The 17,610-nt window shown below is 37.3% G+C and overlaps 1 protein-coding gene across 1 annotated transcript in view; it reads right to left on the bottom strand.

Moving 5' to 3' along the window:
- The window catches only part of GTF2B (general transcription factor IIB), a 28,781-nt gene extending 13,615 nt beyond the window's left edge, over window positions 1-15,166 (bottom strand). Inside the window, exons 1-2 of the mRNA XM_070941219.1 lie at window positions 15,097-15,166; window positions 9,295-9,401 (exon numbers count right to left, since the gene is read on the bottom strand). Coding sequence (XP_070797320.1) covers window positions 9,295-9,401; window positions 15,097-15,113 — 124 coding nt within the window. The 5' untranslated portion in view covers window positions 15,114-15,166. The remainder of the gene's footprint in view (window positions 1-9,294; window positions 9,402-15,096) is intronic.
- Between the last annotated feature and the right edge of the window lie 2,444 nt (window positions 15,167-17,610).

Here is a 17,610-nt window from a genome sequence, read left to right as displayed (position 1 = left end):
CAAATAAGTAAAAGATGGCATAATAATATAGAAAGAACACAACTATTTGGGATAATGTAATACATAAACATGGCGTATGATTTAATATTGAAGAAATTTCATATTTCAAGACCATGTAAAATATTCTTCTCTAAAAATTATTTGTGGGACTGTGAGAGTTCTTTGTTTTCCAAGGACTGTACATCCCAGTGTAGATGATAATCATAAAATGCCTTATTGTAGCACACACGTTTTCCAGTAATAGGCTGTTGCCCTGGATTAACTCCACCCTCCAGACTCTGACTCTGTGGTGGAAGATGAGCTGGACAAGAACTGACAGAGAATGAGAGGGCAGCTCCATTGGTCTTGGAGGAAACTGGGGAAGGGCAGAGTCAGTCTAGGCAAGGCTGTTCGGAATTAGTAAAGCCTGCAGGCAGGGAGGAGAGACAGAGCTCAGACGAGGAGCAAGAACTACCCCCTCCTGATGCAAGGACTCGGAGAGTGCAGAGAAAGCGTGATCAGTGCAGACGGAGCAGGCCACGGCGGGGCAATTGCCCCGTCCAGCTTCACCAGGCACACCTGGGGAATGAGACTTAAGGAGATGCCGTAGGGAGGGGCATTTGTCGGGAACAAATACTGAGTTCCTGAAGTGTTGTGTGCAGACGTTTGAACTTGCCAAGAGTCCTTGCATTCCTTGTTGGCGTTCTGGACTAATTATCTGGATCTTTTTCTCCCTGAAGTCCTTGCTTGGCTCTTGTTTTACCAAATACATTTGGGATTTATTGCCGTGTAGTCTTGGTGCAGACAGCGCTGGGCTGGACTAATTGCAGCCAGAGGCTGCTTGAGGTTTGTGTGGGGGTTTGTTCTCACTCTGCTCTGGGACTTGCCAGAAATATGGGAGCTTTTGGGGAGCTTTGGAGTAATAAAGGGGCGGTTTGAACTGCCAACTGTTTGTGTTATCTCTGTGCCGTACCCTGGGTCATCACACTCTTAGGCTTTGCAAGCTGATGTAGCCATGTTAAATATTTGATGATTAGTCCTTATCACAAATAAAAGTCTTTAAGTTTGCAAAGTGGCATATAGCACCACCTTTGCCTCATTCCAAAAGATCTTGCATTTGTTTGGATTAGGTAATGTCTCATGGCTGTTCTTCTTTTCTGGCTACTTCCAAGCTCCAAACTCTGCACTTAAACAGTGTTTCTTTTGAGCACTCCAACTGAGTTCCCAAAGCAAGATCCAGGAACCAGGATATGCTGGTTACCATCAGGATAAGCTGCCTACCAGTTTATAGTCTTGTAGTCCTGGCAATTGATTGATAGTCCTCTTGTCTGCCTGTCTGCTTGTAATAATTATAAATCTGCACAGGTGGCCTCCAACTTCCTTATATGCTTGCCATTTTCTTACCTCCTTTTCTTCTAGATTCCCTCCCCCTCGCTATCTATGCTCACTTTTTAAAGCTAAGGGCATGGGTGGAGTGAGGCTGCGTCTAGATGTCAGCACATTCCTGATAATGCCTTGGTAAGGTTCAATTAGCCAGGCAGCTGGAACTCCAGCATGGAAGTTTGTGAGTAAACTGAGTGGGGCGGATAAATAAATGAGCCCATCTGCTCTTAGGGCATCTGGGGCTATAAGACTCTTGGGAAGTGGAGGTAGAAAGCATTCTCTCAAATGCAGACAGCAATCACAACCTCAATCCTTCACAAGGACCAGAGTTAAAGCAAGAAGAGTATGTCATGGTGGTTCATTGGTTTATTATAAGCTATTATAAAAAACACATTAATCCCAATTCTTCAAATGTATAGAAGGATTAAAGAACACTTCAGTAGTTTTAAAAAGTGGCAATTTAAGTTACTGTTGACTGTTACCTGCCTCTGCCTGGTTCTAAGTACAAAATCCATCAGTTGCACAACTCTACTAACTAAAAATACGATTGTATTTTTCCCAAACTAAAGTGATGTATTATACAATACCTAAAATATAAATTGATTGAGATTAAAATAAAGCCTAGACTACCAACATTAGACAGGTAAATAGCTAACATCTTAAATTAGCTATATTCAGATATCTGATCCTATGTACCGGTACATCTATTTTTTTCTGAAACCAGCGTGGTCAGAGGGCATTTATCTGAAGGTATGGTTCGATTCTTTTTTTTGCGGAATAGTAAGGGAAATTTAACAGAAGGGAATAATGCAATAACTTTCATATTCTTTTGAATCTTTCTTCTTTAGAAGGATATATACAGTTTGTGGAAATAGAGCAGCTGGGAGTGAAAACTGTAGAAAAGATAGTTGAACAATTCATTGTGCATTTCATCTAGGCCTACTGTTTTCTTATTTAACAAATGATATTTATTTTTATTTATTTAGAAAATTTATATGACTGCCCACTCACTCTCATCACATCTTACTTTTTAGTGAAGTCAGCCTATTTCACTCCTATTCCTTCTCTGAAAATGTTTTTGTTTTTCTATAATCCATTTTGTAAAGTATTTTAATATATTTCCATCTCTCTTTAATCTTATCTGTCTGCATTAGGTCTGTTCCATGATTTCTGGAACATTCTATGCAGCCCCACCTGCTCTCACTCCCTAAGCACTGCTGCAATCAGGTCTCTGAAGCTCCTGAGCCACCTAAAGCAACAGATAAAATTTCAACCCCTTTTTAAAAAAATATTCCCCAAGCCTTATAAAGATCAATACTAAAAACACTAGAGAATATTCTCCAGCCCAGCAGTTGATTTTTTATTCTCTAGAGTACAATCATTCCAGTACTCAGAAGGTGGCAGCCCAATTTGGCTTCTTTTCCCTTAATATCAAAGCTTATTTCCAATTAAATTAATGTAAGCAAATACCTATATGAACAAAGTTGTGCATTTTTATAATGTTAGACAGTAGTCTAAGTAAAAACCAAACTTAAAATTTACAAAAATGGAAAACCAAACATTATTTATTCCACTAATCTGAATCATCACAGCATCAAATAGAATCTAAAGCACTTATACATTGTTCTAAATAATAATTTATTTTACCATGGTTTATTAAACAAGCCAGAATCTGTCTTGTTAGTTAACTAAGTACTCATAATTTGTTTGAGCTATTTTTTGTTTCCTTTCCCTGTTAGCTGCTTTTGCATTTCATCCTTGTAGACAGGGTACAAAATACCCCAGTAAATGTCATGAAAAACAAATTATGCATCCCTATACACACATTATAATCAGCAAACAACATGTTTTTAAATGTGGCTTGCAAACCTAATACAAAGTACTATTCCTCTTATCATACTAACTCAGAATCAACAAACCAGTTATGTTTAGTACAACATATGAATCCAAATCTACAGCTTTCTCTCATTTCAGTTTAAGATCATGGCTTAGTACCATTTCCATGATTTAGTATTAACCACTTGTTAAACATTTTATTATCTTACCCAAAGAACACTTGTCCAGAACTGAATGTACGCATCTGAAATTAAAACTTACCTATTTTAGAATTGTATTATATTATGACTATTCCAGAGAATAATCCTAATTTATGTGTATTCCCCCAAAATGCAGAAAAGTAGTATAAAGAATAAACATGCACAGAAGAACATAAAGAATTCAATTGACTTGACACTGAATGCAGGCTAATGCAATTCATACTAGCAAAACTATAAAACATTTATGTATTTGTTTATATCCCAACTTTATTATTTTTACAAACAACCCAACACATCTTCCTCCTCCCATTTTTCCCACGATAACAACCCTGCAAAGTGGGTTGGGCTGAAAGAGACTGACTGGCCCAAATTCACTCAGTTGGCTTTCATGGCTAAGGTGGAACTTGAACTCACGGCCTCCCTCTTTCTTGCCTGGTGCCTTAAACCTCTAGACCAAACTGTCTCTCCATTTCTACTTTTTTTCCTAAAAATAATCTTCCATAATGTCATCATTCAAAAATGTACAACTTTATACTTAGATTTTTGTTTCCTTCCCCCTTAACTGGTAGTTTCTGTGTCAGTAACGATGAGTGTTCTTAATCTGGAAATGAAGGATGACAAAATCTAAAATATATCCAGCCATAATACTTCATGACTTTATAGTTTCATATTCAATGTCCACTTGCCAAGATCAGCTTATTATGTATAGACCTAGACAAGATCCGTTCTCTTTTATTTACCACTAGGTAGTGGAGGGGGATCACATAATTATGTATTTGTTTATAGAGATGACCTAACAAAATAGGAAATTTCATTACCCAAAATAGCTGCCTGTATCAGAGGTTTAAAACTTTTTCAGTCTATGGAACCTATTACTTTGGAAAAATCCCAGGACTCTTGACCATGAGGCAAAGCTCTAGTGATCAAATCTGGCTGCTTTTGAGTGAACTTAAAACTTTCTCATAGAACCTGTCAAATTCTCATGCACTCTTAAGACTCCAAGCAACACAGCTGAAAAAATCTTAGACTATAATGCATCATAGCATTCAGACTTCAGTTCACACAATGAATTCTGTGGGTAGCCAATTATTTCTATAAAATGTATATCCAATTCTAATTAATCTTAGACTATTATGTTAACATTCCATACTGTGGATTTCTGCTGACATCTGTTTTAATATTTTTCCCCCACTATAAGCACTGAACTGTATTTTAGGAACTTTAAACAGAAGACAATCCCATACAATTTGTTCAGATATTAAATAGGGAATGTGCTGCCCTCTAATGACTGGCAAAATCACCAGTTCTCCTCTTCAAATAAAAATAAAACCTGTAAAACACAACTAAAATTAAAAATAAGAGTAAATCAAAATAAAAAAAACAAAAAAGCTACCTATGAATATGAACATGAACATAATTCATATTCAGAGGCAGAGTTATAAAGTTAGAATACCACTGGATTATATTTGAGAGATTAAAGAATAGTGGTATCTGAATCAAGAAAAATCAAATGTTCTTATATGTAATGTGATTTAGGAAAAAAACACACACTAATTAAGCTATCAAAGGTGCCCTAAGATTTATTCTACATTCAAAAAAGCCTTATTCTGGGTCAGTCCATATCTAGACAGAGTTATCTAGCTAAACCTACTGAAAGTGGCTCTCTAGAGCTTTAGCAGCAATCTTTTTAAATTCTGCTACTTGAGATCCATTTAAATGCCAGAAATGCCACATGCAAGCTGCCACAAAGTGAAATTTAACATTATTTTAGAAATGAGAGTCCTATAGCCTTGTTCTTTATGTTGTGTTACTTTTTTCTATATTATTTCCTAGATTAGCAACTTTATCACAATTTTATAGAATAAAAACTGTGGAAACTGAACTACTAGTAATGAATGGCATTTCTTACCTCCCAGGAAAAACAGAGCTGAGATAAAAACCAGCCTTGGCTCAGTCATGAGCCACAGAAGGAATACTACAAGCACTTTTGCAGGTAGTCCTCTATTTATGACTGGCCATTTAGCAACTGTTTGAAATTATAACACTCCTCACAAGAGCCATCTGCAATCCACTTTTGGAATTCTGACAGCCACATACATTCTGAGTGCTTGACAATTGACCTGTATTTACGGCAAGTTGCAGCACCCTGCAGTCACATGTACATTCTCCTGGTTTCTGGCAAAAAAAAAAATGCCCATTGGGTACACTGGGTTCCCTTAATGACTGGTATAATTAGTGGACATAGTGTTCATTTAATAACTGTTGTATTCACTTAATGGCTGCCACAAAATACATTATAAAACCAGGCAGTCATGTGGTGACCTGTTTAAAGACCTACATGACCTGTGGCCATGATCAATTATGGTTGAGTTGAGAACTTACAGGTCTTTTTACATAATAATTATCAAACTTCAGAGTATTTCCTTAAAATTGATATGTTATCTTCAACAGGAAATTTCAAGTCTTCTCATTTTATGAATACATGTCTATTCTATCTTTATTTTTATTTTTTTTAATTAAATTTTATTAACATAAACAAACGTAAAACACAAATACATGTAAACACTTATACATTAACAAAAAGTCAATCGACTAACTTCTAGAAAATCTTCGCATCGGTGATTAATGTCCATTTAACCAATTTTCTTTAATCATACTATTTACAAATTTATTTGCTTATACCTTAATACATTCATTGAAGTTCAGCACTATCTTTCTACAATCATATTAACCATTTATTTATACAATCCTACGGCTCATCTCATGTATCTATTTCTGCAATTCTTGAGTTATGTTCTCCTAGTGTCCTATGTTGTTGGCCCTATCCTTCCTTCTAACCATGTGTACCATTTTTGCCAAACTAAATAAAAGTCAGTGTTCTCTTTATCTTGGAGCTCTTTTGTGAGCCTATCCATCTCTGCGCATTCATTTATTTTTGTTATTATTTTTTCTTCTGTTGGTATTATCTCGGATTTCCAATTCTGAGCTTTCACTATACGTGCCGCTGTCAATATGTGGATGGTAAGATATTTTATCTCCTTGGTACACTGTGGTGTAGTCATTCCAAATAGAAAGAATTCTGGTTTCATTTCTACACTTTGCCTCGTTGTTTCTTCAATTATTCTCTTAATCTCTTGCCAGTAGTGTTGTGCCTTCCTGCAAGACCACCAGAGATGGTAATATGTCCCCATTTGTGTCTTGCACTTCCAACACATTGGTGATGTGTTTGGAAACATTTTAGCCAAACGTGCCGGAGGAAGGTGCCATCTATAAAATATCTTGTATAAATTTTCTTTGTATGGAATCGACAGTGTCATCTTATAATTTTCTGCCCATAGCTTGTCCCATCTGTCCAACTCTATATTGTGACCTATATTTCTTGCCCAGCTTACCATGTTTTCTTTCACTGTTTCCTCCTCTAATTTATACCTTATTAAATATCCATAAATTTTAGATATTATTTTCTCATCTGTGCCTTTTAAAATTTTATCTAGTTCACTTGGTTGGCTTTGAAAATCATAATGTCTCCAGTCTGCTGTATATTTTGACTCAATGTCTATTCTATCTTTTTATTTTTATTTTTTTAATTTGATTTATATGCCGCCCTTCTCTGGAGACTCAGGGCGGCTTACAATGCGTTAAGCAATAGCCTTCATACTTTTGTATATTTATACAAAGTCAGCTTATTGCCCCCACAAACTGGGTCCTCATTTAACCTACCTTAGAAAGGATGGAAGGCTGAGTCAACCTTGAGCCTGGTAAGATTCGAACCTGCAGAAATTGCAGGCAGCTGTGTTAATTACAGGGTGCATTAAACCACTGTACTACCAAGGCTCCTCCTATCTTTAAGTTACTTTGTTTGCTATATGTGAAACTAGCTACTGTTATCCTTCACCCTCCCATCCCCGAAAGCTTTTCAACATATTATCCAACATCTTCAAAAGAAAAGTGACTTCTTCATTCATATTCCCAATCAATCTAGAAATAGAACAGTTAACAGAATTCCAGGGAGGTTTTTCTCTACTACATGTTGAACCTCTATCACAACCAAATCATTTCAGGGTCATGTTGTCAATTTCTAGAAATAAATCCTGAATCAGATGCAGTTTGAATTGCTCTAAATGAAATGTAGGATTCCTGGCTTTACAAATTTTACAAATCCCTATTCCTATCTATTTCTAATATACAAATTTTATTACATTTCTCTGTAGAAGTTTTGCAACGTAATTTAGCTTAAATCAGTTTTCCCTAACCAATTATTTTACCTGATTAAAGCCATTACGTTCATTTTGTACAATACCCCCTAAGAGCAGAATTTACATTTTTAAAGCCTCCATTTAAAAATGCCTTTTAGAAGCCGTCTGCACCAGCGGTCTTCAAACTTTCCAGCTCAGCAGACAGGTGGAGGTGGAGGTGGCAGCAACAGCGTGGGGAGGAAGAGGGGATGATTTCACGCATGCACTGCTTTCACAAATGCAGGTTTGTGCACATGTGCACTGGGCAACTAATTCTGCAGCCCAATTCTGAGCAGGCTGCAGCCCAGCACCAGGCCACGGACTGGGAGTTGAGGACCCCTGATCTACACTACATGCAACTTTTTTAACCCACTGGCTACTAAATTGTTACTATCTGATATTATTTACCTCTCCAGAAGTTTATAATCAATCTGGACTTGTCTCTATAAATTGTGAACAAACAGAAGACTGTCTAACTTTTGTTATACAATAAAAGCAAAATTACAATATAATATGCCATACTGCAGAGATAAAACAATAAAATACAGAAGCAAACATTCAAGTTAGAACCCCAAGTCCCTAAAAATTCCAAATTCGTTTTATTTAAACCACGTAAATCCCAGAAAATCCTTACAAAGGGGAGAATTCATCTAGCACCAATAAGAGTACATAGTGAGAAACAATGCTTCCTAAAGAAGGAATTCTATAAATTCTGAACTGCTACTACAAATGTACACAATTTAATAATTTCAGGAATGGAATTCTTTACATAATAGGGACAATTCAAGGGTTCAGTATTTTTCTATATCTAAATATTCCAGAAATAATCGAAGGTGTCCCAGAAAAGGAGGGAACTGTGACTTTTGAAATCTCTACAAGTTATCATTAAAAAAGGCTCTGTTTGCAGCAGTCTCTGATTGAATCGCTGATTTAGCCAAATGATCATGAATGCAAACTTCAACCATAGCAAAAGAGAACCTTCTGATAATCTTGTCAGCACCAAGGGGTCAAAATTTTAAACTACCTCTTTGGCTTTTCTGTGAAGCTAGCTAGAAACCAGCATAATTGAGAAAGCATTGATTTATATTGAAAGCTTAACTGTGATTTGCAATAAAACTTGCAGCCCTATTAAAATTACAAATCAATGTCAAAAATAGTTTCCGTGTTAAATGCCATCATACAAACTCTAGAATTCTTATGGTCCTGAGCAACTCAGAAAAGTTGGTCAGGAGTATTGGAAAAATCTACAATTCAGAAAACCCTACAACTGTTTTTCTGTCCTGCAAGGGGGGGAAAAGCTAAAATGTAGATACAAATCCTGTAATATTTACATTAACGGTAAGGCTAAGTATGTTTTTGTTGCCACAAATTAGCAAGTTCTCAAGCAATTTAATACAAGAGACAGTAATGACAGAGAAGAACACGATTTTTAAAACTGCTCTTTTAGTATTCTTTGAGTACTTAGTATAACACAAATCACTTGCATAAACATTTGCAGGCAACTCATCTATTAATTACTGAGTATGGAAGTTTACTCAGAACTGTTTGAAAAGTGCAGTAATTAATAATATACATTTATCATTTTAGACTTTTGAGAAAATTATGAAACATTAAGAATATGAAAAATAGAAGAATTAAATATATAATATATAATTACTCACCTACTACAAGTCCACATTCTGGACAAATCATGTCTCCAGCTCTATAATCTTCTACTAAAATGGAATCTGGGTGGTTTGGACATGTCACTCTAGGCAGAACGTCCAAGCTTTAAAAAATATAACATTAAATTTTATATGACAATTTACAGTAAATAGCACATGTTTTACTTAATTTCTGAATCATTCATGTCTAGTGCTTTGGGAAAATTCATTTTAAATAAAATTCACAATTATGACTGACATCACTTGCTAGCTGGTGTTTTTCAGATGTGTCAAGACTACTGTTGCCATCCATTATCACCAGCCATACTAGCTGGCTTCATGGAGTTGCCATTACCAAAATGGGAAGTGGGGCAGGGAAAGGACGGATGATCTGGTTCAATACTATGGAGCTACATAAATGAAGATGGTTTATGCAGTTCTTTAAAATTATGAAATATGAAATAAGTATTTAACTAAAATTCACATATATCCCTGAATGGGAAATAGAAATTATGCAAAATTAGACACTCATATATAGCCAAACTAATCAAACTAATAAGAAGTTGCTTGTTGGCTATTTTAAAAAATAATACTCCATTTTCTACCTAATAATATTGGAAGTGGAAGCACTACTCAGGAATATGAGTTTATCATACAGTACTAGATAAATCCAAAGTGTATGCCCTGTTAAATTACTGATTTTTCTTTCATTCAACAGACATTTCTACAATCAAGGTGGTCCTTGACTTACGGCCATTTCTTTAACAACCGTTCAAAGTTACAGCGGTACTGAAAAAAATTATAATTAGTCCTTCCATTTACAACTGTTACATCCCCATGGTCATGTGATCAATCTTTACGTGCTTCCCAACCAGGATGTATTTACAACAGTTACAAAGTCCAAGGTCTTATCATGGTCATTTACAACCTTCTCAGAGAGCTTCTGAGAAGCAAAGTTAATGGAAGAAGCTGGATTCAAATAAAGACCATGGCAAAAAGGTAATAAAATTGGACGATTCACTTAACCACATTAGTTAGCATTAAAAATTATGGTCAATTGTAGACATAAGTCAAGGATTACTTGCACGTATCTATAGAACTACCATCAACAACCTTAAAATAATCTCTTATGCAGCACTGTAGCCTTTTTTTCAAAACCAATTGCATCAAATTCAATTAACAGGGGTACAATGGTTATTTATTAAAAGAAATACCTTAAAAGATATTCTCATTTTATGTTTGTAACCTACTGAGTAAGCTGTATTTTACATGAGTAAAATGGAAATCAGATCACTTCACTTTAATATAAGAGCTATTCTACATTAATACTGTATATTGCAGCGATTTTGACTAAAGATATTAAAGGGAAGAACAGCCTTTGGTCATATCTGTTAGTGGTTCTAAAATTTAATCTTTGTGTAGATTCTTTGAAATAACTCCTTGAGATAAACAATATGAACATAGTATTAGCTACTCTTGTGCGTGTAATAAGTAGCCAGAATTCTGGAGGGTTCAAACTTATTCATAAACTGCATATTCATTCACAGTGTCCAATTTCTCTCCTTTAATCTTCTTGCCATTAAGAAAATCTAAAAAAAGCAGAATCCAGATAAAAGAAAAAATGTTACCAATACATAAAAAGGTCTCTTGGCTCACCTGGATGCTTTTAAGCAAGTAAGCTACTACAACACTAACTTCAGATTGCTTTCTTTTTTAAAAAAAAATGCTTTTATTAATCCTACTAAAATCATATCAAAGTAAATTACATTCAGTATGTAATTTTTGTTAACTTTATTGGCATCTGAATTCAAAACTATTTTTTCCTTTATGCATATATAAATGACATCCACAATATTAGGAATCTAGAAATAATATTCAAAAACCAAAGTAAGAATACTAACAGACTAATGATAGAAAAAATGTACTTTTAATTCTACTGTTGTGTGCATCTTGGAAATAGTGCAAATATATAAAACCCAAAACAAACCCAATTTAATCTCTTGGAAGGAAAAGGGGACTGAAAATAAGAGCTAGCCTCATTTGGCCTCTGGCCTCTGGAGATATCATCACCAAAGGTAAATTAGTAAGTGAATAGCACATACAAAATGATCTGTTTCACATTACTAATCTAAGCAAATTGCTGAAACTACCATCTTCATAGCCAAGATGCTAAGAAAAAACAGAGCATCTGGTATGTTGCCTAACAATGAATTTTATAGATGTGAAATTCAAAAGTGCTTGACAAAAAAACAGAATTGGAAGTAACCACAAAACTCCTTAAAAAGGAGCACTGTTTGGTTGAATCCAGAACCATAGTGTTCTTCAACAAATATATTATACCTTTAACTGATTCCTCCTTTGATCAGCAAGTGAGTTATTCAACTTTTTTTATATGACAATTTATTGAAACACTTTTCCCTCTGATCCTAGTGAGTCTACTAACTTAAAATTTAATTTGAACTTCAATCACAACCCCAAAGTTGTGATGTCTTAGAAAACATACATCTCCTGTAACAGATTTGAAATTACAAACAGTTATGCATCCTCATGAATGAACATGGAAAGGAACCCAACAATTTTGTGACCATAGGCCTAACCATGCAAGCCAAATTTTTAAATCAGTTTAATTCTAATGCAAGCAGCTGTTTTTCCTATTCATCTGGAGACCACTGGGTTGGAAAACACTGGGGAATATAAGTCAAATCTTATATTAGATTATGTCCTTTATACTAGCGTCATATTTATTGCCAGGCTGAATTTAAACCTTTAAATGGACCACACTGCATTAAGAACCATTTGCTTCAATGTTACCATTCCTGAAGGTAAATCTGCTCACAAGACATGTAGAAAAATATGAGAGGCAGAGCCTCTTAGTTACTGTTCAATTACTATGAAATATTCCTTTAATTAAATTCAGTAATTCTCCTTACCTGTGTCTTCTGCCAGTAAAGACTTGTGAATCTTAGTTTTTGCTGCTATACATTTCCTTGCTACCAGTCTTAATCTGCTCTTTTTATACCTTGGTGCTGTTAAGATGTATTATATGTTCACTACTACTGCTTTAGAAATACAGTAGTTCATTTAGGAATACAGAACATCTTTATATAAAAATAATTAATCTATTGGAGCATATACTTCCAGCACTATTGATAGTTGGTTGCTAGGATTTTTTCAGAGCACTAGCAAGAGCTAGCAGGTTTTTTTAAAAAAAATCTTATTACTAAGCTATATCACTCTTCTTTTGTTTAGAATATAAAAGTATTGATCAACAAAGTTCACTTCCTCCTCCTTGTACCAAACTTTTTCAACAACTCTACACATTTATTATTAATGAATGAAAACCAAACAGAACATACAATACAGGAGAAGATATTTCTAAAACTGCTGTTTAATTAACTTCTGTCTTTTTTCATCTAAGTAAAAACAAAAACTTTCACTCAGTTTAATTAAATTAAATTTATGACTTTAATTTAATCTAGATTTTAGAGACAACCTGTAATTCAAAACACAGGTTAGCAATTATTGGGTAAGGATTGATTCAGTACACACTGAAATACACACAATACTCCTTCTTCCTTCTATTTTCCCCACAAAAATCAAGCTTGTGAGGTGGATTGGGCTAAGGGAAAGTGATTGGCCCAAAGTCACACAGCCAGCTTTCATGGCTAAAATAGGACAAGAAGATGGTAGTAGAACAAACTGGCTTTTATTTATCTATCAATTATTCTTACCTTGAAAACTAAACATACTATAACAGTAACAGAGTTGGAAGGGACCTTGGAGGTCATCTAGTCTAACCCCCTACTCACACTGGAGACCTGTACTAGAGATTCGAAACGCCGAACTGCCGACCTTTCTGATCGACAAGCTTAGGGTCTTAGCCACTGAGCCATCTAGTCAGGCTATACAATCAGACAGTTAAAAAATGTAAAGATGGCTAAGATTCACAATTTAATAACCCAACTTTAAATATTCCTGGAAGGGATGTGGTGGCTCAGTGGCTAAGACGCTGAGCTTGTTGATCGACAGGTCTGCAGTTCAGCGGTTCGAATCCCTAGTGCCGCCCAATGGGGTGAGCTCCGGTTACTTGTCCCAGCTTTTGCGAACCTAGCAGTTCGAAAGCACGTAAAAAATGCAAGTAGAAAAATAGGGACCACCTTTGGTGGGAAGATAACAGCATTCCGTGTGCCTTTGGCATTTAGACATGCCGGCCACATGACAACGGAGACGTCTTTGGACAATGCTGGCTCTTCAGCTTTGAAACGGAGATGAGCACCGCCCCCTAGAGTCGGGAATGACTAGCACACTTGCGTGAGGGGAACCTTTACCTTTTAAATATTCCTATGATGCATTGGCAAATTTATACCATAAAATATTTTTTCTACATCTAAAAGCAACATTAGCAAATGGCAATGAAATTTATATTATATCTGCAGATGTTTAAAGTAAACCTCCTGTTGTTTTAGAGATGAATTTCTTCCGGCATTAATTTTTACAACTGTCAGAGAAACCTGTTCATATAATTCAGGTCTGCATTTCTTAAAACTTTTTTTTTCTCTCTCAGGACCTCTTCCCATTTTTAAAAAGCATGGAGGACCACCAAAGAGCCTTTGCCCTTTGCTTATATGAATCATATTTATTTTTTACTCTATTAAAAATTAAACGTGATTCACTCATTCGGCACTAACGATTGCTTTGATGGCATTTTAAGATTGTATTATTTTTCTACACAGGCTGAGCAAAGAATTTTGATTTTGGTGGCTCCTAATGGGACCCCCAGGAATAATATAACCACACTTTAAGAAACAGAGGTTTCTCAAACCTCTAATTTGGTGTCCCCCAAAAGGTCATGAACACCTGAGAAAGGAGGCACTTTTCTCTAAACCAAACTTGGGTTCACACAAGCACTGGCAAAACTAGCTCCAGATTTGCTCCCTTACTTAATTTGGTACAAATCGGCTTCTGGGGAAAAAAAAAAAACTGTTTGCCCAGGAAAAACTGGATTGAGTTTGACAATGTATAAAATAATTTGCCAGAGAAAGGGCTTCCTTCCTTCCCCCCCCCCCCCTCAAGTTGCACAGCAGTTGGGTCACCTCAAAATGTCAAATACCTGGATATTTGACATAAACAAACATCCCCTTTACGGGAAAAAAACGGCACACATTATTCCTCGCCACATTTCCCCCAACACAAACATTTAACTTTATTCATGGGAAGTCATGCGAGTCCCATTTGCTGTGTGAGCGGAGCGCTATGCCGCAAAATGGAAGAAAGGCGATAGGATAGGATAGGATAGGAGTGGCGGCTACTTTTTTTTTTTTTTAAATAAAGGCTTTCTTTTTTCTTTTCTTTTTTTTTTTTTAAAAGAAAAAGGTACGCCTTTCTGCTCCCCGTCGGTGAGACGGGGCTGCTTAATGCGAGGGGAGCGCCTCAGCAAGGGCGGTAGGGAGGCGACGAGAAAGAGGGGGACGACGAGGAGAGAGGCTTGGAAAACGGGGAGCCTATTGAGACTGGGGGGGGGGGTTTCCCTCAAAGCACTGAGAAAGGCAAGAGTTAAAGCCGGGGAGGGAGCAGAAGGCGAGAATAGACGAGCGAGCGGGGCTAGAAGTCGCTCGGGAGGCCATAAAGGGAAGATGCTCCTCAGCAAGTCAAGGGAGGCTGAGGCCTAAGAAAAAGCTCCAGCCGTAGCCGCGACTCCTCCCGGTCTCCCCGGACACCCTTCATTCTCCCGCCCACCACCGCCCTCCCTTTAAAACCCGATGTCAAGGCTCCCGAACCACACAGAGCCTCCCCACCGGAGACACCTTCCCCCCGACTGACCGGCTGGTGGACGCCATCTTGTTTCCTCCTCATCGACTCCAGCAGGCAGACTGACGGATTTCCTTTTAAGCCAAAGCTCCGGTGGGTGGAACTCGCCGAGGCCTCGTCGACGGAAAGCCGCGCGGGTCAAAAAAAAAAAAAAAAAAAAAGCAAAGGATCGCGCTTTCCTGGCTTCTTCCGCGGGAGGAGAGGAGAGACGATGCCGTCCCCTGTTCTGTTTTAAAGGAGGAGGGAGTCCTTCAGCATATTTGCTAGGCAGGGTGGTTGGTTTTTGCCCCTGTGGGATTTAAATTCAAGCAAAGTTGTTTTATACTCCTGTTGCATGGTTGTAACTTATACTGCAACCAATTTTGGTCACTCTGCAACAAAACAGACGTTGAGACACTGGAAAAAGTTCAGAGAAGAGCAACTAAGATGATCAAAGGCCTGGAGACTAAAACACATGAAGAATAGCTGCAGGGTCTGGGTGTGGCTAGTCTAAAGAAAAGAATTAGGGGTGACATGATAGCAGTATTCCAGTATTTGAGGGGCTGCCACAAAGAAGAGGGGGTCAAATTATTCTCCAAAGCACCAAAGGGCAGGCCAAGAAACTAATGAAAGAAAGAAGCAACCTGGAATTAAGGAGAAACTTCCTAACTGTGATGACAATTAACCAGTGGAACAGCTTGCCTCCAAAAATTGTGGGCGCTCCATCACTGGAGGTTTTTAAGAAGTATCTGGACAGCCTCTTATCTGAAATGGTATAGGTTCTCCTCGGTGGGATTCAAATTTTTTTACTACCGGTTCTGTGGGCATGGCTTGGTGGGCGTGGCTTGGCTTGGTAGGCATGGCAGGAGAAGGATACTGTAAAATCTCCATTCCCACCCCACTCCAGGGGAAGATTACTACAAAATCCCCATTTCCTCCCGATCAGCTGGAACTCCTGAGGCAGAGAATAGATGGGGGTGGGGCCAGTCAGAGGTGGTATTTACCAGATCTCCGAACTACTCAAAATTTCGGCTACCAGTTCTGCAGAACTGGTCAGAACCTGCTGAATACCACCTCCATTCTCCTGCTTGAGCAGGGGGCTGGACTAGAAGATCTCCAAGGTCCCTTCCAACTCATTCTATCTATAGGCAATACTGATGGTTTTTGCTTGTGCATTGCATAGAGTAATTGGACTGCAGCATTTGACTGCTGTTTAAACCCAAGCAATAAAAGAGAAAAAGGGAATTGGAAGAGGGGGAGAGAGAGACTCCAGCTTAATTTATCCACTAACATAAAGTTCCTTGTAGAATATACTGTGTCTGTCTGTATGTACATATGTATGCATAGTGTCTATGATGACAGGAGACAGTTTTTGACTCCTGACAACTGCCTGGACAAGCCTGCAGTTTTCTTAGCATGATGGAGCCTGGTGGTGCAGTGGACTAAACTACTGTTAAAGTAGTATTTAGCTGCCAGCTGCCTGTAATTACTGCGAGTTCAATTCTCACCAGGCTCAAGGTTGATTCAGCCTTCCATCCTTCCGAGGTTGGTAAAATGAGGACCCGGTTTGTGGGGGCAATAAGCTGACTTTGTATAAAATAGAACACCACTTGGGGAGAGGCAAAAGCCCTATTAAGCAGGTATATACAAAAGTATGAAGGCTATTGCTTAAAAAGCATTGTAAGCCACCCTGAGTCTCCGGAGAAGGGCAGAATATAAATCAAACTAATAAATAAATAAATAATAAATGATTTCAAAAGTGATTTTCCTCTTAGAGAGAATGACTATCCCAAAGCAACCCAGATGGCTTGTGCCTGGGACAGGACTAGAACTCACAGAAATAATATTTAGGACTTGAGCATGTATATCATACATAGACAAGATTTTATTTGACATTCAATACCATGCTATTCCATTATACCTTCCATGGGTGAAACTGAAGTCAATACTGAATTTCACTCTCCTTGCCACTCTTACAGAAACTTATTTATGTGTCCATTGGTAGTATAATGGGATGGCTTTTCTGGGTTTAAAAAAAAAAACAATCCATTTGCTCCCATTCTGTAAAACCTAGGTCAGAGCTCATCAGGCGTAATGAAAGTCACACCCATTCACTGTTAGTGAAAATGCACAGTGATAGGATCTGCTACTCAGTGATTTGCAGGATAATATTAATTCTGAGAATGCTATTTATTTCCCACCTTTATTATTTTTACAAATAACTCAAGGTAGCAACAAACACATCCAATGTACTTTCCTCCTCCTATTCAAAGACAGTTGAACTGAGAGAAAGTGACTGGCCCAAAGTCACCCAGCTGACTTTCATGAGTTTAAGATGGGACTTAAACTCGCAGTCTCACACTTTCTAGACTAGTGCCTTAAGCATTAGACCAAACTGGCTCTCACACACATATGATCACTTATGCAACATTTATCTTGTTGACCTTGTGATTTTTTTTTTTTTGTCATTTTGGTGACAGAATTAGCTAAGAGCATATACAACTGACCTTAGACGCAAGACAGAATAAATGTGTAGTGTTCTGACCC

The sequence above is a fragment of the Pituophis catenifer genome, unplaced genomic scaffold (genome assembly GCF_029215685.1).
Source record: "Pituophis catenifer annectens isolate HBS135680 unplaced genomic scaffold, rPitCat1.0.hap2 SCAF_3, whole genome shotgun sequence".
Lineage (NCBI taxonomy): Eukaryota > Metazoa > Chordata > Lepidosauria > Squamata > Colubridae > Pituophis > Pituophis catenifer.
Note: the sequence above shows the minus strand (reverse complement) of the source record. Positions and strands in the feature narration are given on the sequence as shown.